Raw genomic sequence first — 22,563 nt, 5'->3', positions numbered from 1 at the left:
TTTTATTAAGGAGTCTCTGGTGTGGGTTTTACGACTCCTGGTGCCACAAAGTCTGGGTATCCAAGTGACATCTCCCTTATTCTAGAGTTTTGCCAGAAAAGGTGGACTAGGACTTCAAAGACATTCCGCCCCCCCCTTCTTACAAACACACACACACACACACACACCCACACACGACAGAAAGAAATTGGACTCAGAAATCCTGGATCAGCCAAAAATTGTTATGTTTTGTAAACTTTGTATCTCATTTATGACTTTCCTTACCTGTAAAACCCCTCATATAGTTTATATGCCTTGTCAAGAATAATCATTATTGTCAGAATGTGTAAACCAAGCCTATGTAATCCTAAGGGTATCATGTGTGGTATCGAAACTCAGCTTACACAATTTTACAACACATGAGGCGTAGCGCATATTCATAATCACCATGGCTTACATTATTTAATGCTCTGAATTAATGCCTCTCCACATGCTTTGGGCGGACACTCAAATTTGCAAATGAGCAGCTAGAGACAAAGAGAAGTTTCGCGCACAAACTTTGCCCTGAAATCATTGGTCGAGCATGTTGACAGGGCGTGTAACGGAGCCCACATGTGAAAGCTGGCCCCTCCTCAAACTCGACACAGAACGTCCGAAAAAGAACTTCCCAAAAGGTCGCTCCTTTAAGGGATCCAGGCTCTTCTGTGCCCGCGTGGCGCTCCGAGCCCACGTTTTCTTATTTTTCCGGCAAAGTAAACTCAGTTTAAAGTTGCGATCGCGTTCCTCCGACCTGTATTGCAAACTCCACGCATCAAGAAAGGACATCAAAGGACTCTCATCACAATGGAAGAAACTCGAAAAGAGAGAGAGACCGCAACCCTAAACTCCAGGTATTTTAGTTATGCGAGTAAGCCGTGCCCCATTTATCAAAAAAGTGTTTCTCATAATCTTGGTGATCCTCAATAGTGTGTGAAACTGAAGTAAATTTGCCACCCTTTATCTAAACCCTCTATTTCTTTGCTTTTCTGTTTCTTTCTGTTTGTTAAATGTTCTATAGACTCGCCTATCCACATGCAGTATACCTTTGTTCTATGTTTTATGTTATGTTTGTGCGTTGGTTCGTTATATGTCAGACTAGTCAATAAATCTCATTATAATCAAGTGGATTGTATTGTTTGCCTCACAGAAAAAGTCACTGAAAGATAGATTCCCCTGCCTAGCTGTTATAAGTTGATCAAAACTTATGAATGATTAATCTACTTCACAAGAAGTACTAATAATTCCCTTTTCTAAATGAATAGACCATAATCGAGTCCGCTCGGAAGAGCGGTTCTGGTTATGTTTATTTAGTCAAATAAACAATAAATTAATCCAGAATGTTAGTGATTAATAATAATTCGTTATTGTTGATAATTAATATTCATAATCTGAGAGTCCACTCGGCCGAGCGGGAAGGATCATATACAATTATATGTTTGTTTAACCAAATTGACCGAAGGTTAAGCCGGAATATTAATAATTAAGAATAAACCGTTATTGTTGATTATTAATATTCATAAACTGAGCTAATTTCTTACACCGCTCACAAACACATGTTCCAGACCCTGACTGATTGCACTCTCACAGCTGAAGCTGCTCACAGACAAATTACTTGGACTATAAGAACACCTCTCAAACACACAGTTGTGGCTGAGCTCTGTCTACTGTTTTAGTGACACTACAGCGCATTTTCCTTTGTGGTTTTTTGGTCCTGGCCTTGTTTATTTGTTTAATCCTGTTTGCTGCCTGCCTTGTGACCATCTGCCTGTTATTTTGACTACGATCCTGGATTGCCCTTATACATCTGTTTGCCCCTATATTGACCACTGCTTGCCTGATCTCGCTAATAAACCTGCATGTGGATCTGCACTTCTGTTGTCAGTGTCATATCCCTGGTTACACTGAGCTGCATCCAATGCTTTTTAATGCGCTCACCTAACCCAACTCCTAACCCTACTCATCACAGTGACGTCACTCACTCCATTGAGTGCATTGTGTCTGACATTGCATAGCTGAGTGATCCAATCTTAGCTTGCATTATAAAGGCTGCATCCAGATACTACTGAAATTCTCTGAGAGCAAACAAGTTTCTTTGTATAACTAGCACATTTTGTATGTATTGTCGCTTCTTGTTGAATCACTGAATACCTCCTCAATTGTAAGTCACTAATTATCCCTTCAGCTTAGAACAAACCAAGTATGCTATATATAGGTTTATCTAAACAATCTACCAGGTTGACTTGGTCTCCAGTGCAGGGTTAGTGTTGCCCTGCCTTAGTCTTTAGGTAGGATCTACCAGTGACCTGCATTATGGATGGATAGGACTTTATGAAAGGAAAGTAACTAAACTTATATTAATCCAAACAATTCACAATAAAATGCTAAAACATGGATCTGTCTCCTAAGTCTTTCTTGTAGAATTGACTAAAGAGAAGGCAGGCGAGGGAGGTTGAGCAGGACCATTTTTAATACTGGAGATGAGCAGTTAACTGATAAATGAATCAATGAGCTGAGTGGTTCAGCAGAGACTCTGGGTACAAGGAATATGACTAGAGTAGTTGATAACGTCAAACTTCACAGGTTCAGCTGAAGCTTACCAAAATGGTTGGGGTGTGGGCAAGGCTTACCTTTATGACTTTGTTATGTTCAAACATTCCCTCAATCACAGGCAATGTTGCCAGGTCATCCACATGATCAGAGGTTAGAATCAACTGGGCCAGGTTGGGGCTGGAATGAGGGAAATGATAAAATAATGTTTTTTTCCCTTCAGTACCCACTCCACAAATATGGAGAATATGTTCCACAAATATGTTGCAGAACAGATATTTGCATGCTAATCTTGTTAAAAGTCAAATAAATCTGTACTTATTTAACTCACAGAATAAGCACAGCACAAGGGTGCCTGTCCCTCTCATAGTAAAAGCGTTTTGTCCAGCTGATATGATTGCGCACATTGGAGTTTCAGATGTTGCTAGAATTACAATCAACAAGGTCTCATTTGTACTTGATCAAATTTAACACAGATGTTGCGCAGGAGCGTGACCAAACTTCATTACTGCAGAAATTACTGTCCTGCACACGTTTAGTCTGAACATGCTCTGCCTGCATTCTGATTGATCTGCGAAGCTGTACCAGCTTTAAAACCAAATATAGGTTATATTTAAGTTAAATATAGGTTATTATATAAGTGTAACTATGAACTTCTTTGGACTTTGGACAGTTTAACCAGTAAAAACAATTATCAATTTTTCATTTGAGTAAGTTACCAACCCTCCACAAATAGCGAGTTTATTTAAATATTACAGGGGAGCCACGGAAACATATGTGTTTGGTTTAAGGGGTCGCAGGTTAAAAAATGGTGTGAACCACTGGTATAGGCCATGTTTACAAAATGGACCCTCAGGAACATCTTTATTCAAAACACATGAGGACATTGACCTTTCCACCCATTTTGTAATCTTTGCTTACCTTTTCACCTACTGTACATAGTCTCTGTTTCCCGACTCCAGTTCAACACAGTTTAAAAAGGTCAGCAAAGTTTATAGCAGGAGTTTTGTGTGCATGTGTATAAGTTTACTGTCTGCATTAAATAGCAGGTTGCATGTGGACAGTCTAGTAGATCAGTAACCATGTTGAATGCACTGGTTTTGTTGTGTCTCAGAGCCCTTCTTCTGTTCTTGCAGCTAAAAATTGCAGTCACCCCTACAGTCAGAGGGGCAGACAGCTGCCTTTAATTGCAGGTAAAATGCAGGTAAAAATTGTCCAATGTACAACAGCCTTAACCTTAACCATGGAAAATGGTTAGGTTAAAAGTCCACTATGTTGCTTTAGTTTAATTTAAGCTCATATCTAACTTCAATTTTAATATAAGATGGTTTAGAATATTAATATATTTATCTTACATTTTATCTGACAATCATAATACTTAATTTGAATAAATATTTGATCATTTTATTTAGTCTTGTTTTTGTATATTATACTCATTCATTCAAGTTCGTATAACATCTTGAGTCTTGCACAAGCCGAGTATACAATCTCTTAATCACAACCATATCAGTTTGCATGATTAGACAGAGGCGATTGACTACTATTCTATATGGTAGAATCCTTCTAACAAATTAAACGAAAAAAAATTATCAATGAAGAATAGACTTGGGTCTATCGGTGTGTGTGTGTGTGTATGCTATTGCATGCAATGTTTCTGTATTTATAACCACCTCAGAGGATATTGGGGGTCGCGAGTCACTGGCATTGTCATTTTGGGGGTCGCCTGCTGAAAAGTTAAGGAACTCCTGATATAACTGACAGGCAACCAATTAATTACATTTTGTTTTGTGCCACTCCATGTTTATGGAAATGTAAGCAGGGGCGCCCCCAAGGCCACGGCCACTCTTGTGTAAACTCTGGCCACCCCTGAAGCTTTTAATAATCTATTGTTTAAGTCAAAGTGATAAATGTTCATCATCACAAAGCAATCCTCATAAATAACAGTAGTAGTAGTAAATCAGATTTGTAAACGTTTATTAATGAGCACTGTGATCAATATAAACATTGTAGCTTTTTTATCCACTCAGATTTGTTTCCAGGTGGGCTAAATAAAACACTCAAGGCCCTAAAATCCTATTCATTTAAATGAATTAAAAGATGACAGAGGACCTGCAAAAGTATTTCCAGAAAAGTGTGCCATATGCATCAGACGTTAGCCAAAGGTTTGTGGGTGGTGCTTGGCATGACTAATCTAAATTTGCCCAGCTGTATAACACCCAGAAAAAGCCATTTTCTTCATATTTTTATAAGTATGTGATCTTGTTCATAAACATATGACAAATGTTACCAATGTTCCACCTCCTTTTGAAGATGATACTATCCTATCTTCTAAACCAAGCACTAAAGGCTCAATATTTAATTTAATGAACATCTTTGCCACTCTACAGTCATCCCCTATCTCTGCACCAATTGGTCTATGACCTTAATAATAAAATAGACCAGGATACATGGGATGCAGTTTTGGACAGGGTTCACTTCTGATGACTACTATACATACAGTGTATGTGCCTGAAAAGTTGGGTGGCATGGGTGCATGTTCCTCTACACCACCAGCGGTGAAGACTGCTAGAGGAATATATACAGCGGGAGATGTGGTGGCATCAGCTATCAGGTGTTGTCTTGAACAGTAAGCTTGGGCATGTGGGTTGTTAAAGCTTGCACCACATGAGCATTGACCACATTTACATTTAGTCATTTAGCAGAAACCTTCATCCAAAGTGCTTGAACATTGTTTCCAGCATTTGTTTTTTATGCTGATTTATTTGTACTGAATTGTTAATCAAAAGATCACATCCATGTTTAGTCAGTTTGTTATGTCAGAAAGTCAGAATCCAAATGTTAAAGCAACAAAAAAATGTCTGATAAAAAGGCTTGTTCTCAACAAAAGCTAATTGCGTGAATAAAGAAAGCTGGGTGATAGTAACAACTCCAGCAAAAGAATGGAGATGCAAAAAAGTCAGATGAGAGATAAACTCTAGCCAGAGAAGTGAAAAAGAGGCAGATGTGACTCTGACAAATAACTCCTGAGCACTGCATACACAGTTAGCATAACAGTAAACAAAAGGAATAACAAAGCAAGCAAGTAGAAATAGGCAGCACACTGAGCAACAGCTATACACACACACACACAAACACAGAAAAGTTGCTGAAACTTTGAACCATGGCATGCACTGTAAGGAATCATTCATACCAAACACAGGATAGAGTACACGACTATCTGGACACATCCACTGAGTGCCTGTAAACATACACTTGCAACGGTTGCCTCACCTACAAGTTTTTCTGATTTGTCTACTGCAGGTGTGCCCAAATTTGGTCCTGGAGGGCCGGTGTCCTGCATATTTTATGGCTTGTTTCCACTGACTGGTACAGTACGGTACAGCTCGGGTCGGTATGGGTCACCTTTATCAGCCTTGCGTTTCCACTACCAAGGGTACTCTTTTGGTGGGTGTGGTGTATGACAAAGTTTCAGTCGACGTCATTTTTGCTCGAGAAAATGTCTACAAAAAAGCTGTACAGGTCGTTTACATATCATATGAAAAGCACTTCTCACAAAACAGATGCTTTACACACATAAATACTTGTTTATAAATGTTTATTACTAACTTTTCTATGAACATGAGTTGATTATAACTGCAGATCAATGACGGTGCGAAATAGCCTACTGTAACGTCTGTAATTAAATTAAATAAATAAATAAACAAATAAACATATATGAACACATACAGACCCTTACAGTCTCCGATATGTTACCAACTACAGAAGAACTACACAAAGCAGACATTTCGTCGTTAATTAGGTTCAAAACAACACAAAGTATAGTCTACAGTCAGAGCAAACTTCTCATCTGTGTCTGTAATCTTCAGCAGCACATGAAGCCTCTGTTAGAGAGTTATTCCATCATTCCCAGTTCATATTAGTCCAAAAGGTGATGATAATAATTAAAACAAGGCAGTTTGTTCATGTTTGCTGAAGAAATAACGTGCTCCCTGACTTCGCTTTTTTTTCCGCGATCCACTCCCGCGTTTGTCCTTTTCTTTCTGAACGTGTCATTCTCGCGTTTGTCAGCTTCTCACAGGATTGGGTTTCCAAAGCTTGTCAATAATCAAGTGCATGTTATTATCATCAGCTCAGGAAGTTTGTTATTTCAGATAGAGACGCGCGGCGAGCGCAGGGAAGAAAGTGAAACCACTCGAGCTTCAGACTGGCTCGTAAAAAACTACGCAGGCACAGGGTAAATCTGCTCTTCTCCATGGCTTTGTGGCTGTTTATCATGACGACGACAGGGTTTGTTTACGGGATCGACCATGGCTGCATATTTATATATAATTGCACTGTAATCTCTCGCTGTGTATTTGTATTTTGTTGAGTCTATGAATGACGCATCTCTGTTAACCAATAGCATTCAGCTGCGTGTGTAGCTCCACCTTTTGGGATCCTTTCTGCAGTTTGGGACCCTTTTGAAAGGGTCCAGAAAAAGTGGTACGGTACGGTTTGGTTCGGTACGCCTTTTGACAGTGGAAACGGCCATAAAAGCGTACCAAACCGTACCGTACCACTCAGTGGAAACGGGCCATTAGTTCCAACCCCAATTAAACACAGCTGAACCAGCTAGTCAAGGTCTTTCTAGGTATACTAAAACTTCCAGGTAAGTGTGTTGAAGGAAATTAGAGTTAAACTATGCAGGATACCGGCCCTCTAGGACCGAGTTTGGAAACCCCTGATCTATTGCTTTGAAACTAACCGTGATGAGCAGCGCTGCATGTGCAAGTTAAAGGTCTCTTAATTTGACATTGTGTTTAAAAATTGTGATGATCAAATGTGCAGCTCTTCAAAAGATGCAAGACATGAGGGTAATGCACTCCCACATGTGTGAAGCATAAGCTTAAATTGAAAAACAATAGAAAACTAGTGCATTGGAAAGGAAAAAATACTTGACACTAAGTATTGTATTAACAATAAGTGTCAAAAACATAAAATAATCATGTGTGTTGCATTTCCGTGATAGTGTCTACTCTCAACATATTTGGTTAAACATAGGCTACTTAAGGCTTAATAACTCAACTACAGTTAGGTCCAGAAATATTTTGACATAGACACGGTTCTAACATTTTTGTCTCTATACACCAACACATTTGATTTGAAATGAAATAAACAAGATGTGCTTTAACTGCTGACAGTCCGCTTTATTCGAAGGTATTTACATTGTAAAGTTTTGTCTTAAGCAAGTGAAATGCATGCTCAATTGGATTCAGGTCAGGTGATTGACTTAGTCATTGCATAAATTTCATTTCTTTCCCTTTAAAAACTCTTTGGTTGCTTTTGCAGTGTGCTTTAGGTCATTCTCCATCTGCACTGTGAAATGCTGTCCAATGATATCTGAAGCATTTGGCTTAATACGAGCAGAAAATATTGCCTTAAACACTTCAGAATACCCCCTGCTGCTTTTGTCAGCAATCACATCATCAATAAATACAAGACAATCAGCTCCATTGACAGCCATACATGCCTACGCCATGACAGTACCACCACCATGCTTCGCTGCTTTGGATCATGAGCAGTTCCTTTCCTTAAACTCTTATCTTCCCATCAGTCTGGTACAAAGTGATCTTGATCTCAACTGTCCATAGGATGTTGTTCCAGAACTGTGAAGGCTTTTTTAGAACTCTAATCTTGCCTTCCTGTTTTTGAGGCTCACCAATGGTTTACATCTTATAGTAAACCTTCTGTATTCACTCTGGTGTAGTCTTCTCTTGATTGTTGACACATACATCTATCTCCTGGAGAGTGTTCTTGGGTATTTTGGTGTTACTGAGCTCACTGGTGCACTCTTTCTTTTTAACAATGTTCCAACTAGTTGTTTTTTTTTCCCGTGCCTAATGTTTTTGCTATCTCTCTGATGGGTTTGTTTTGTTTTTAGCCTAATGATGGCTTGCTTGACTAATAGTGACAGTTCTTTGGATCTTATCTTAACTCTAACAGATTGCAAATGCAAAAAGCACAGTTGAAATTAACTCTGGACCTTTTATCTGCTCGTAGTTGGGATAATGAGGGAATAACACACCGGGCCATGGAAAAGCTGAGAAGCCAATTGTCCAATTACTTTTAGACCATTAACAATTAAACATATGCAAACTGTTGTAATTCCTACAGCGTTCGCCTGATTTGGATGTAAATCCTCAAATTAAAGTTGATAGTATGCAGTTAAAGCTTGTTTGTTTCATTTCAAATCAATTGTGTTGGTGTATACAGCCAAAAATGTTAGAATTGTTTCGATGTCCAAATATTTATGGACCAAACTGTATTTTGAGTAGTCTGCTCATCTGGAATGTTCTCATCGGCATGCAATGCATCTTCAGACACATCAGGACCTTTCACACTGTGCACAACTCTGTGTTATTATAAATACACATTTAACTCTGGGTAAAGACATATTTCGAACCTGTTATTTGAAAGCAGTGTTATACCTGCATTTCCGTTTTAAATATCTTCAGTGTGAAACTGAGCAGTTTTTGCTTGTTGCTTCTGGACCCTTGCTTCTGGATCAGAAACTAAGCAGTGACACTCATGTCATGTCAGAGATGCAGACATGTGTTCTGTTTAATTGAGCCATAATACAAAGGCAGTTTATGTAAAATCTGCATGCATTCCAGGCTTTGCTGTGTGGAATTTCCATTTTCTCCCTGTTGTGGCAGGCCACCTAGTGAATTCTCAGTGTCGACCTGGAATCAACACAACCACACACACTTGGAGCAATCACAGATCACGTCGGATGAGTGAACTTGTTCTCCACATGCAGTTATACTAATGTGTACTGTCCCTGTCCTATACAAATTCCACAGACAGAGATTGAGAGACTGATGGCAATCTTTGTAATTTGGAATTTTTGATAATTTTAACTTTGTCTTAATCCTTCCATTAATAATTCTGTAGTTGAATTTAAAAAGTAATAGTTTAGTTCTGTTTAACTAATTATAACGTATGCTGATGAGTTTATCCTTATATAACCTTATGTGCTTAACCTCATATAACCTTGCTCCATAACAGCTGTGACTTTGTGTGACTGATAACAGAGAAGTTAACTCCTTGGTACTTGTTATCACCAAAATGATTGTAGCGAATTAGCTCAAAGGGAAGAAGAAAATTAATTTGAACGGGGCTTCAAAAGAATCAACTCTTTGGGCTCTATTTTGACAGTCCATGCGCAGAGCGCAAAACGCAGGGCACAAACACTTTCAGGGCATGTCAGAACGCGTTTTTGTTTAAGGACGGGAAATCTGCCTTATGCCGTGGCGCATGGTCTTAAAGGGTTGACTTTATTTTCTTTATGAGTTATAGGTGTGTTTTGAGAATAAACCAATTAGAGTCTCATCTCCCATTACCTTTAAGAGCCAGCTGCGTCGCGCCAAGAGCGCATTCACTATTTACAGGACGCAAAGTAAGTCTAAGTGGAAAAAATTAGCATTTCACAAGCAAACAGTTAACAGTTGACAGTTTTTTAACAGAAAACTGTTAAACCGAGCATCTACTGCGTGAGAATGAGAGATAATCAATCTACTTTCACATTCGCTCTTGGATAGGGAAACCTTTACGCACAGACATCAATTAGTCTATAAATAAATAATTTTGTTGGTAAGCGCAAAGATTTGTTTCAAAACTATTTCTAAATTCAGTTCTAATTTCCAGCAAACGAATAAATGAATAATAATAACAAAATGTGCTCATGAGTTATATCCTAAAACACATGCTGTGCCCCATATGGTCTAAACAGGTGGGCAAATCTAAGCTTGTTTTTAATAAAACAAATATAAATATGGATATATTAAATAATACTGCTAATAATAATAACATTATACAAAAGCAAATTGTTATGAATGAACTGAAAAAGCCTCCCGAGATGAAGAAGACATAAAAGCAGTGATTTTTCATATTTATGTAGGCTAGAAAATAATATGTTTTGTAATATTTTAATCCTTTATATTTATATTCTATATCTATTCTTATTATATCCTATATATATCCTTAATATTTAAATGTTTCCATATGTAAAGATATTTGCCTATTGCTCTCTTGTGGGTATTAAGCAGTGTGTAAGCGAGGCGCAACTCTGCGCCGGAGTTTAGACCGGGTTAGTTTTGGTCTAATGAAAAATCTATTATAGTTTCTCAAAATAGCAACGCGCCAGTGGTCCGCCTCAGAATGCCTCCCTTTTTAGACCAGAATGCCTATGGGCGCACAAATGAGCGCTAATGCATTTGCTATTTAAACAGCGTAGCGCAACGCCTCAAAACGACTCTTGCGCTAAGCTGAAACTACCAAAAGATTATTGCGCCGCGCCTTGCGCCACACTGTGCCGGGTGTATGATAGGGCCCCTAAAATCTGAACAAATGAGTTGTCCAGCGATCGTTCGAACGGACAGTTTACCTTAATGATGGCTACCACTATCAAAATAAAAATCCATTAATGTTTAAGCAGGGTGGCAAGATCGAAGTTTAAGACTTTAGATTCATAAATGTGCACAGGCACCTTTCTTTATGCAAAATGACACTTTATTGACAAATCTAACAGAAACTAACACATTACACAAACACACATTCATACAAGTGTAGAGAAGAGTAAAGAAAGTAAATTAAGAGTTTGAGAGAATGTAATGATGGAAAACCTTGGATTTTATAAGACCAAACCAAGCGGACCACAAATAATCAATTTAACCCTTCTATGGTTTCTTTAGGGTCGCATTTAGTTTACATCAGTTCAAATGTAGTCTGGAAGTGTTATTTGCAGTTCCTTTTTTGATGTGAAGAAACTCTCTGTTAAGCACGTGGCTAGCTGGCTGTTCTTTGTCCTCGCGAGGCTTGAAGTGGGGTGGAGTCGGTCGTTTCAAGTCTGTAGCGACAACAGGGCGAGGCGTGATGACTACTGGTTTGCAGTGCACTAAACTAGACTCTCGACGGAAAAGAAAGAAAAGAAGGTGTCAGAGATGGGAATGTCTGAGCTGTGCGATCAACCCATTTTGTCTGGGTCCCTGCCTGCTCCCTGGAGTCCTCTAGGGTTCTCTGTGTTGGGTTCAAGTCTTTCTCTGGTTTGTAGTCTTATTGCTTGGGTGTTCTTCTCTGGCCTGAGGTTTCTTGTTTATGGTGTTTATGGTTCTTAGGGCGGTGGCCTCAGGCATAAGGTATGTTTTATAGCCCTTTGTTCAGAAGTGTAGGGATTTGCATAGGTATTTTGATGTAAACTGTGGTAGAAATGTTCATGTTTCTTAAAATGTTAATATGTTGCACACATATTAGGATGAAATGTAAACCATTGTTCAGTACATTAAATTTGCTTTGCAGGGACATCAAACAACTATCTATGATCTTGTTTAGCTGTGGTAGAGTTAAAGGTTGATTGCAGAAGTATTAAAACCATATTATTAATACAGGAGCAAGGGAAACGTTGCAAAACACCTGATTATACATAAAGTTAGAATAAAAGTGTATATTAAACCATCAGTCTTAAGCCTGGAGCTTAAAGAAGTTTTCTGTGTGTCCAGTTCTGTGATTTCTAGTTTGTGTCGTAAATACCTTTTAAAATCAGATTACAACTGAAAATCCAGTCTTTTCTGGTGGAGAAGTTGTCGGTGTATTTGTTGAATAAAAGCAAAAGAAGTGTGGAAGTGAAGTGTGTGTGTGCCAAGTTGACACAGACTGCCTAAAGTATGTTGCAGTTTTCTGACACTCGGAGCTCTGTAATGCTTTATTTATCTAATTAATTAAAATGATTAAACTTATTTAAAGCCTCTGACTGATGTTTTAACCTGGGAGGACTAGGAGTCCAACAAAACCCAGGCTGCTTTCCTCCTCACCTTTACTGCCTAGACCACCATTCACTGACACTGCATACTCTTTGATGACATGAGCACATACTTTTTATTTTCAATAAATATTAGATTAACTAAATTAAGTAAAGTATAAGAATTTATTTTGTGTGTAAGGAATAGTATGTGGGTGTTTCCCAGCATTGAGAGTTCACAAATATGTTCATTCTCAGGGCTGGGCAAGAAGAGCATGTAGAGTTTCATTCAATCTGGGTTTTTACTGTGGATTGATGTGCTAATATGTTGCATTTCAGTTTTCACCAGTAAAGTTCACCAGCTTAGTTACAAAGGTTGATCAGCAGGTTAATCACTAGAAACCTTCAGCCATTACATGTTGTGGAGAGGTAAGCATGATCGAACACCCAATAAGGGGGGAGAGCATGCTCAGAGCCTGGCGGCTAATCAGCAGGCCAATCAGAAATAATAAATAACACCTGTTTGTTCTAGTGATTGAGCCGGAGAGACACCCTTCTTAAGGAGAAGAGAAGGAGCAGCCGGGGAGAGGAGAGAGCACACACACACCTGAACTGCTACATGTGTTGTGCATTGAAAAAATAAAAATAAAAGTATATTATTTACCTGATATCGCCGACCCTGTCTTCTTCTTCCCACACAACAACGAACGTTACTACAGTGGTGCCGAAACCCGGGAAGAAGAAGAAACTTTGCTGCCAGAATGACCACTCCGTCAAGACTGCCATTTGCGGAAGCCATCCAGGCCCTCACGGTCCTCCACCAACAACAACATCATGCGCTAGTGGAAATGAGAAACATCCAAGAACAACGATTCCAAGTCCTCATGGAGGCCCAGCGGGAGGACCGCGAGCGAATCCGGAGTGTGCTGACCCAGGAGATCCGGCCCGCTCCGACATCTGCCGCCCACCCTCCCATCGATTTTTCCAAAATGGCGCCACATGACGACCCGGAAGCGTTCTTGGACCTCTTTGAGAAGATGGCGGAGGCGTGTGGCTGGCCACGGGCCGAGTGGTCGGTAAGAGTCATCCCGCTGTTGTCGGGCAAAGCCCAACTCGCCGCGCAGCAATTACCGACCCAAAATCTCCTGGAGTTTAACGACCTGAAGCGAGCCATTCTCCAGCGGGCCCTTTGTGTTCGCCCAGCAGCTCCGTGATGCCTGCCGCAGATGGCTACTACAGGATGGCCGGACTGTCGCTCAGATAATGGATGCCGTGGTGCTGGAGCAGTTTATCGCCCGCCTCCCCTCCCGAACATCGGAGTGGGTCCAGTGCCACCGGCCCAAGGATCTGGAGACGGCCATCCAGCTGGCGGAGGATCACCTGGTGGCGAAGTCCAGGGTCGGCGAGATAACTTCTCTCTCTTCTCCCCCTCTTTCTCTGCCTCTTTCTCTCCCCCATCCTGTTCCCAGCCCAGAGTGCGGAGACCGCCCACACCAGCACCCAGACAGCAGTGCACAGAGGCGGATCAACAGCAGGTCCCGTTGAGGGGGTGCGCCTATCAGGACGGAGGGGTGGAGTTTCGACCCCTGGCTGCTTCTAAGACAGCGTCAGGTCTCTCTCCGGTTCAATCGGTTGGTCCTGCTGGCCCCGGGGGTATAGTGGGAAGGTCTGGGCCGATGCATTGGCGCTGCGGGCACGAGGATAGCGCACTAAAGAGTTGCTCCGCAAAGGAGGTGAGTGCGTTGATCCCCCGCCACACCAACCATCGCCCCCGGTCGCGACGGGCTATACCGGATACCTGTGAGTATGAAAGGGGGGTACATATCAAGCTTTGGTGGATTCGGGGTGTAACCAGACCTCCATCCACCAAAGCCTGCTTCAAGACCCGGCATTGGATACGAGCCGCACGGTAAGGGTAAGGTGTGTGCACGGGGATATAATTCACTACCCGCTAACGGCAATAGATATTCAATTCCGGGGTAAAAAGCATAGCGTAGAGGTAGCAGTTAACCCGCACCTCAAACACCCGCTAATTCTGGGAACTAATTGGCCTGGATTTAATAGATTATTAGGAGTCTTATGTGCGGGTGTTTCTTGGAAGAGGAAATCGCCTGATGGGGGGCGTGTCGCTCAGCTGGGGGAATCCCAAGCATTGGCATCGCGTACTGATTCAGGGGAAGGGCTGGGAATTTCCCGGTGTAAAGACTTTCCCCTGGAGCAGTCGCGTGATGAAACGCTAAAACATGCACTCGATAGAGTGCAGGTTATAGATGGGCAAAACCTTCAGCCTGATCGGCCCCTCTCCTATCCGTATTTTGCGATAATTAATGACAGGGTGTATCGAGTGACCCAAGACGCTCAGACAAAAGAGGATACAACCCAATTATTAGTACCAAAGAGCCGTCGGGAAATGCTTTTCCAGGCGGCTCATTCTAATCCTATGGCCGGACATTTAGGTCAGGCGGCCACACTAAATCGCCTCATGACCCGATTCTTTTGGCCGGGCATTTACGGTGATGTCAGCAGATGGTGCGCTACATGCCGTGAATGTCAGCTGGTGAACCCACCGGCCACCCCAAAAGCGCCTTTGCGCCCATTACCAATTATGGAGATCCCCTTTGAGAGAATTGGTATGGATCTCATCGGGCCATTAGAGCGATCCGCACGCGGGCATCGGTTTGCATTAGTTCTAGTGGATTATGCAACCCGATACCCGGAAGCAGTAGCGCTCCGTAACATCTCAGCAAAGAGTGTTGCGGAGGCTCTGTTTCGTATAATCTCCCGAGTGGGAATCCCCAAGGAGATTCTCACTGATCAAGGCACTGCGTTCATGTCACGCACATTGCGTGAACTTTACGGATTATTGGGCGTTAAATCTATTCGCACCAGCGTCTATCACCCACAAACAGACGGGCTGGTGGAAAGATTTAATCGCACGCTTAAATCAATGATCCGTAAATTCGTTCACGAGGACGCGAAAAATTGGGATAAGTGGTTAGAGCCCTTATTATTCGCTGTGCGGGAGGTTCCCCAAGCCTCCACGGGGTTTTCCCCTTTTGAGCTTCTCTACGGCAGACAGCCCCGTGGGGTTTTAGATGTTGTTAGAGAGGCTTGGGAGGACAAACCTTCACAGAGTAAAAATGAAATTCAATATATCCTGGACCTACGAGCAAAACTCCACACCCTGGGGCGGCTCTCTACAGAGAATTTGCTCAAGGCCCAGGATGACCAACGCCGGCGTTATGATAAGGGCACTAAACTACGTAAATTTTCACAGGGAGATAAAGTCCTTGTACTACTACCCACTTCCAGCTCCAAATTACTCGCGAAGTGGCAAGGGCCATTTGTGGTCACACGGCGAGTCAGCGATCTCGATTATGAGGTAGTGCCTTCGGATAGGGCTGGTTCACGTCAAATATATCACATTAATCTGCTAAAGCAGTGGAGGGAGCCGGAAGAGGTGATGCTGGCTACACTGGTTACAAATGAGGATGACCTGGGGCCGGAGAGCACTGGCCGCCAGCGGCCGGGCGCTCTGGTCACAGGGGGCGATCATCTCTCGGCTAGCCAGCTCATCGATATCCGGCACCTTCAACGTGAGTATTCTGACGTGTTCTCACCCCTGCCCGGTCGAACTAATTTGATTCAGCACCACATCGAGACCGAACCGGGCGTGGTTATTAGGACCCGGCCGTATCGCCTGCCTGAACACAAGAAAAAAGTGATTCAGGAAGAATTGAGTAATATGTTGAAAATGGGTGTAGTAGAAGAATCCCACAGTGACTGGGCCAGCCCGATTGTCTTGGTACTTTAGAAAAGTCAATGCTGTGTCGAAATTCGACGCCTATCCAATGCCACGTATTGACGAGTTGCTCGACCGGTTAGGTGCTGCTCGGTATTACTCGACATTGGATTTAACAAAGGGATATTGGCAGATCCCCTTATCTCCAATATCCCGCGAAAAAACAGCCTTCACTACGCCGTTTGGATTACACCAATTTGTGACGCTTCCGTTCGGGCTGTTCGGGGCACCGGCGACGATTCAGCGCCTGATGGATAAAATACTCGGCCCTCACACAGCATATGCCGCTGCTTATTTAGATGACATCATCATTTACAGTAATGACTGGCAGCGGCATATGCAACATCTGAGGGCAGTATTGTCAGCGCTGAGACGGGCCGGGCTCACGGCCAACCCACGGAAGTGCGCAATTGGGCGAGTGGAGGTAAGGTATCTGGGCTTCCACTTAGGTCACGGGCAGGTGCAGCCCCAAATTGATAAAACTGCAGCTATTGCAACCTGTCCGAGACCTAAGACCAAAAAGGAGGTGAGACAGTTTTTGGGGCTGGCAGGATATTATAGGCGTTTTGTCCCTAATTATTCGGCCCTTGTCAGCTCATTGACCGATCTCACTAAAAAGGAGGGACCGGATACCGTCCAATGGTCGGAGCAGTGCCAACAGGCCTTCTCAAAGGTAAAATCTATACTTTGCGGGGGGCCGCTACTGCACGCTCCTGATTTTGCTCTCCCCTTTATTTTACAGACGGATGCATCCGATCGGGGTCTGGGGGCGGTTCTCTCCCAGGAGGTGGCAGGAGCAGAACGGCCGGTGCTGTACATTAGCCGCAAACTCAGTAAGAGTGAGGCTAAGTACAGCACCATAGAGAAGGAGTGTTTGGCGATAAGGTGGGCCGTTCTCACTCTTCGCTATTACCTCCTGGGCAGGGAATTCGTCCTCTGTTCAGATCATGCTCCTCTCCAGTGGCTCCACCGTATGAAGGATACCAACGCGCGGATCACCCGTTGGTATCTAGCATTACAGCCTTTTAAATTCAAGGTGATCCACAGACCGGGGGCACAGATGGCTGTAGCCGACTTCCTCTCCAGGGCGGGGGGGGGGGGGGGGGGGTTGGGGGGGGGGGGGGGGGGGGCTGCAGGCCGGACGGCTCCCCGGCCTGAGGCGGGTGGTGGGGGTATGTGGAGAGGTAAGCATGATCGAACACCCAATGAGGGGGGAGAGCATGCTCAGAGCCTGGCGGCTAATCAGCAGGCCAATCAGAAATAATAAATAACACCTGTTTGGTCTAGTGATTGAGCCGGAGAGACACCCTTCTTAAGGAGAAGAGAAGGAGCAGCCGGGGAGAGGAGAGAGCACACACACACCTGAACTGCTACACATGTTGTGCATTGAAAAAATAAAAATAAAAGTATATTATTTACCTGATATCGCCGACCCTGTCTTCTTCTTCCCACACAACAACGAACGTTACTACACATGTATTATTCCTTACATAAATAATGTATATTGAAAATTGTAACTTCTGACACTTCATACAGTTTGTTATAAAAATGGAGAAAAACATGTTTATTAGCTCTCATCTAGAGCTTGCATCATTCAATAACTTGTAAAACTTGTATACTAATTTATCCAACCACAAGAGAGCACTCCAGCAAAGCCAAATACCATATGTAAACATAGCTTTCATAAACACTCAATTAACTCAGTAGGCCCACACAGAATCTGTGCCAGCTGCCTGCTGAAATCTGTAGATTGGAGCTTATCATTCAATCAATTTGTTAACTTATTTAAAGGGGTGCAAATACATATTTATTACTTTTTTTAGATTAACTTTGGTATCACTAATCAATTAGAAAATGTATGTACATATACAATACAATATTCTTGTTGGCTTAGTCCCTTTATTAATCCGGGGTCGCCACAGCGGAATGTACCGCCAACTTATCCAGAACATTTTTACGCAGCAGATGCCCTTCTAGCCGCAACCCATCTCTGGGAAACATCTAAACACACATTCACACACACACTCATACACTGGGGTACCGCATGTCTTTGGGGGAAACCGGAGCACCCGGAGGAAACCCACGCAAACGCAGGGAGAGCATGCAAACTCCATACAGAAACGCCAACTGAGCCGAGGATCGAACTAGCGAGCGTCTTGCTGTGAGGCGACAGCACTACCTACTGCACCACTGCATTGCCACAATACAATATGTAAAGTAATATTTTATGTCTTTTAATGCATGAGAGACCTGCATTAGCTTTGCGTACCAAACAAGTAATTCTAATTGGACTTTGATAATAAACCTTTAAAAAGTCATTTTTTTAATGTGTTGGGCTTCAGCTTCTATACTAGGGATGCACAAACTAGGGCCTGCGGGCCAAAGTTGGCCCCTGGTTTAATTTATCTTGCCATGCCATCAAAGAAGACAGGAAGAATTTCAATTTAATTCACTTTTATTTGTATAGTGCTTTTACAATGTAGATTGTGTCAAAGCAGCTTCACATGAAAGATCATAGTAAATTGCAACAGTGTAGTTCCGTTTTCAGAGTTTAAGTTCAATTCAGTTTAGCTCAGGTTAGTTTAATAATCACTACTAAGACTCCAAACACTGAAGAGCATTCCATCGATGCACAGCTCTACAGATCCCAAATCATGCAAGCCAGTGGCGACAGCAGCGAGAAAAAAACTTCACCAATTAGCGAAAGTGAAGAATTAAAAAAACTTGAGAGAAACCAGGCTCAGTTGGGCACAACCATTTTTTCACTGGCCTAATGTCTTGTGCAGAGCCGGAGGCATGAAGCTGGACCTAAGCAAAGACTCATCTGTCCCTGGAGCATCACAGGAATCAGTCTCATGCTCTCCACTCCTTCATGACCACTACAGTAGCCGGTCAGGATACGGCCTAGTCTAGGAATTGGAAACCTTGGGATCATCTTGTCGCTAGTCTTGGATCGAATCAGTGGCACTGCGTGATCTGAGGGTCTTGGAATGAGTATCCTCAGGTGGAAATGGAGAAATAAAGAGAATAATTAGCGTAGCTGCAGTTCATAGTGTATAAAAACGAGATGCAGAACCTGTGTGGAGCCCATTTATGTATCAAGAATGATGGGAATGGTTTATAGATTGTCATTTTAAATATAACCTTTTTGTTTGTTTGTTTTTTGTTAAAAGCTAACTGAAATAAAATATGTCAATTAAATGGTGTAAATAAATCAGATTTAGTTTAAATGCGCATACTGTCACTCGACGAATAGAGAACAAATCAAGGCAAAGGCAGATTCTGCTGTATTCAGCATTAAACTCCGCAAATGTTACAAATGTGACTGTTTATGCTTTTACTGCAAAAAGTTATTATTTTAAATGTTATACTGCATTGGCAACTTTAATGTAATATAGTTTGGTATATTTATCTTCAGCCCAAAGTTCTCAATGATATTTGGTTTTAGGCCCTTTATAACAAAAAGTTTGGGCACTGCTGTTCTATACTCTCAAAACCATTCTACATACTGTAAATCCACAGATTTATTACACAATTCTGCATAGAAAGAAAACATATTTAGAAATAGACAATACATTCAAATTCATGCACAATATTGGACAAAAATTACATATAAAAATGTTTTAAAACAATTGATAAAAACAATTTTATCATTTTTTGTTTCTCTTGAATACTGCTTTTTAATTTATTTTATTTAATATTTTCCCTAACATATAAATTTGGGCGTACTAGTTTTTGGACTGTTATCATAAGCTATTTTGTTAGATTAGCTCCAGAGTTGGCTTCAGTATTGACTATTCTAATGTACATACACAAATGTAATAATTTAAATCTTCCTATAAAAAACATTAATTTAAATGAGTGATTTGAGAGGGATATACTCATATATGTTGAGCACTGTAAATAGTCTTGTTCGTGATTCCAGTTTAACGAACTTTAAAAAGGAGTTTTGTGTGCATGCGTATCTGTTATCTGTTTGTATTCAATACCAGAGTTCAGTCTGGTCATCTAGTAGATCAGTAACCATGTTGACTGCACTGGTTCTGTTGTGTCTTGGAGCTTTTCTTTTGTACTTACAGCTGAGAATTCGGCGACCCAAAAACTTTCCTCCTGGACCCGCACCTGTTCCAATCTTTGGTAATTTGTTGCAACTGAATCGCATAAGCCCATTAAAAGACTTTGATAAGGTAGGAACATAAGGACACAATGCAAAGAACAGGATTTAAAATACTGCATGAAAAACATCATAATTTTCCTTTTCTGCAGTTTGCTCAGCACTATGGATCAATCTATGGGATATACATTGGTTCACAGCCAGCAGTGGTGTTAACGGGACAGAAAATGATCAAGGAGGCACTGATCACACAAGCGGCTGAGTTTTCTGGCAGATCAAATAATATGATGTTTAGCCATGTAACAGGGGGCAAAGGTAAGCATAAGAACGGCAGCTAACATTTACTTATTTAAAGGGATAGTCCAAAAATAAAAACTTACTCAATATTTATTCACCCTTTACAAGTTTTAAACCTTTAAGAGTTTCTTTCTTCTGCTGAACACAAAGCAAATGTTTTACAGAAAACTGAAAAACCCCTGACCTAGTAGGAAAAAACAAATACTATGGAAGTCAATGAACACTATTAAATGCGTGTGTTATGATGACTTTTGTCTTTGCTAGGGGTCATCATGGCAGATTATGGAGAAAGTTGGCGTGAACATCGGCGCTTTGCTCTGACCACACTGAGGAACTTCGGCCTTGGAAAGAAAAGTATGGAGCAGAGGATTCTGGAGGAGGTCAAACATATCTGTTTACTACTGGAGGAATCTGCTGGTACAGTGTTCTCATATGTGACACCGTTCATATTTAATATACATTTATACAAAGGCATGTTCAGTGTCCATAATTACTAGATAATTTTTATTAGATACTTTTTTTAGCATATCAAACTGCTTGAGAACATTCAGTCTCAGGGATGCAAACTTTTTCAGGAAAGTCAATTGACCCTCAGCATCTGTATCACCAAGCTGCCTCAAACATTATAGCCTCAGTCATTTTTGGGTCACGATTCAATTACAAGGATGCATATTTCCAGACATTGATCACAAGTGTGGAAGATCTTACCAAGATTACAATTGGACCATGGGCAATGGTAAATATGAAATTAAATAAATAAATAAAATAAAAAACGTTTACTCAGATATATTGTTTTGAGTAAGTATGTTTACAGATTAGTTAAGTAAAAATATGCTTATTGTACTATGTTTATTATTGGTCTTTGTTATTTACACTTAGAAATACATCTAAATATGTATTTTCACTGTCAAAAATAGATAGTACATAGTTTGTACACAAATGGAATATTTATTTACAAACTAATACAAAAAAAATCTTTATCTTGAATTGCAGCTCTATGAAATAGCACCAGTGTTGAGGATTTTCCCACTGCCATTCCAAAAAGCTTTTCAATATTTTGAGCAAATCACAAAACATGTTCTTAAAGTTGTGGAGGAACACAAGACGTCACGTGTTGCTGGGGAGCCCAGAGACTTGATTGATTGTTACTTGGAGGAGATGGAGAATGTAAGACACCTGCATATTTAATATCATTTGATGTACAGATTTTGTAAGTAGCTCCTTCTGTTTTTAGAAATCAGATCATCGCACCTCATTTGATGAGTCGCAGATGGTCACTTTGCTGTTTGACCTGTTTATTGCTGGAACTGAAACAACCTCTAACACACTCCGCACTTTAACTCTGTATTTGATGACTTACACTCATATTCAAGGTATGGAATGTGGGTAAAATGTGTCAACCCCCTTTTTATATCTGCATTTAATATCAAGAAAAAGTAAATGATCAACTAGGTAAAATTCAGTTTATATATATACACACACACATACACACACACACACACACACACACATATATATATATAGTTTTTCAGTAAATATTAGTGTCAAGTCTTTTTTACTATTAAATTGGGAAAAAAAATTAAAGAGGGAAAACGTTTATCCATTATTAAATGTTGTGCATCAATAAAGGATTGTGGAATAGGATATTGTGGGATTTTTGCTCATATTGTATATTTTAGGGAGTTGTTTATAAAAGTCTTTCAATGTCAGCTTTAAATGTCTCTACATGCATCCTCAGAGCAATGTCAGCGGGAGATCGATGAAGTCCTTGGTGCTCGTGATCATGTCACATATGAGGACAGAAACGCCATGCATTTTGTTCAAGCAGTGATTCATGAGGGTCAGCGTGTTGCTGATATTGCTCCTCTTAGTATGTTTCACTCTGCCAAAACCGACACTCAACTCAGGGGCTACAGCATCCCAAAGGTGACATTTACTGTTATGTACTACCATTTCTTTTTTAATATGAAATAACTTCTTGTTATGAACATTTATCAACTATCATATATT

General features: G+C 41.1%; 1 protein-coding gene across 4 annotated transcripts in view; it reads left to right on the top strand.

The window, feature by feature from the left end:
* cyp2x10.2 (cytochrome P450, family 2, subfamily X, polypeptide 10.2) overlaps positions 1-22,563 on the top strand; it is a 147,565-nt gene that overhangs the window by 124,198 nt on the left and 804 nt on the right. For 2 of the 4 annotated variants that reach the window (NM_001044309.2, NM_001328515.1), the window contains exons 1-7: positions 20,154-20,329; positions 20,409-20,571; positions 20,818-20,970; positions 21,129-21,289; positions 21,547-21,720; positions 21,788-21,926; positions 22,292-22,479. In NM_001044309.2, the coding sequence (NP_001037774.2) occupies positions 20,168-20,329; positions 20,409-20,571; positions 20,818-20,970; positions 21,129-21,289; positions 21,547-21,720; positions 21,788-21,926; positions 22,292-22,479 (1,140 nt within the window). In that variant the 5' untranslated portion in view covers positions 20,154-20,167. Of the gene's footprint in view, positions 1-18,036; positions 20,330-20,408; positions 20,572-20,817; positions 20,971-21,128; positions 21,290-21,546; positions 21,721-21,787; positions 21,927-22,291; positions 22,480-22,563 lie in introns of those variants that run through there. The other 2 variants (XM_073906178.1, XM_073906177.1) reach the window with 2 other exon arrangements.

This window comes from Danio rerio, chromosome 7, assembly GCF_049306965.1.
Source record: "Danio rerio strain Tuebingen ecotype United States chromosome 7, GRCz12tu, whole genome shotgun sequence".
Classification (NCBI taxonomy): Eukaryota; Metazoa; Chordata; class Actinopteri; order Cypriniformes; family Danionidae; genus Danio; species Danio rerio.
The sequence above is the reverse complement of the archived record's forward strand: the minus strand, read 5'-3'. Positions and strand labels throughout refer to the sequence as shown.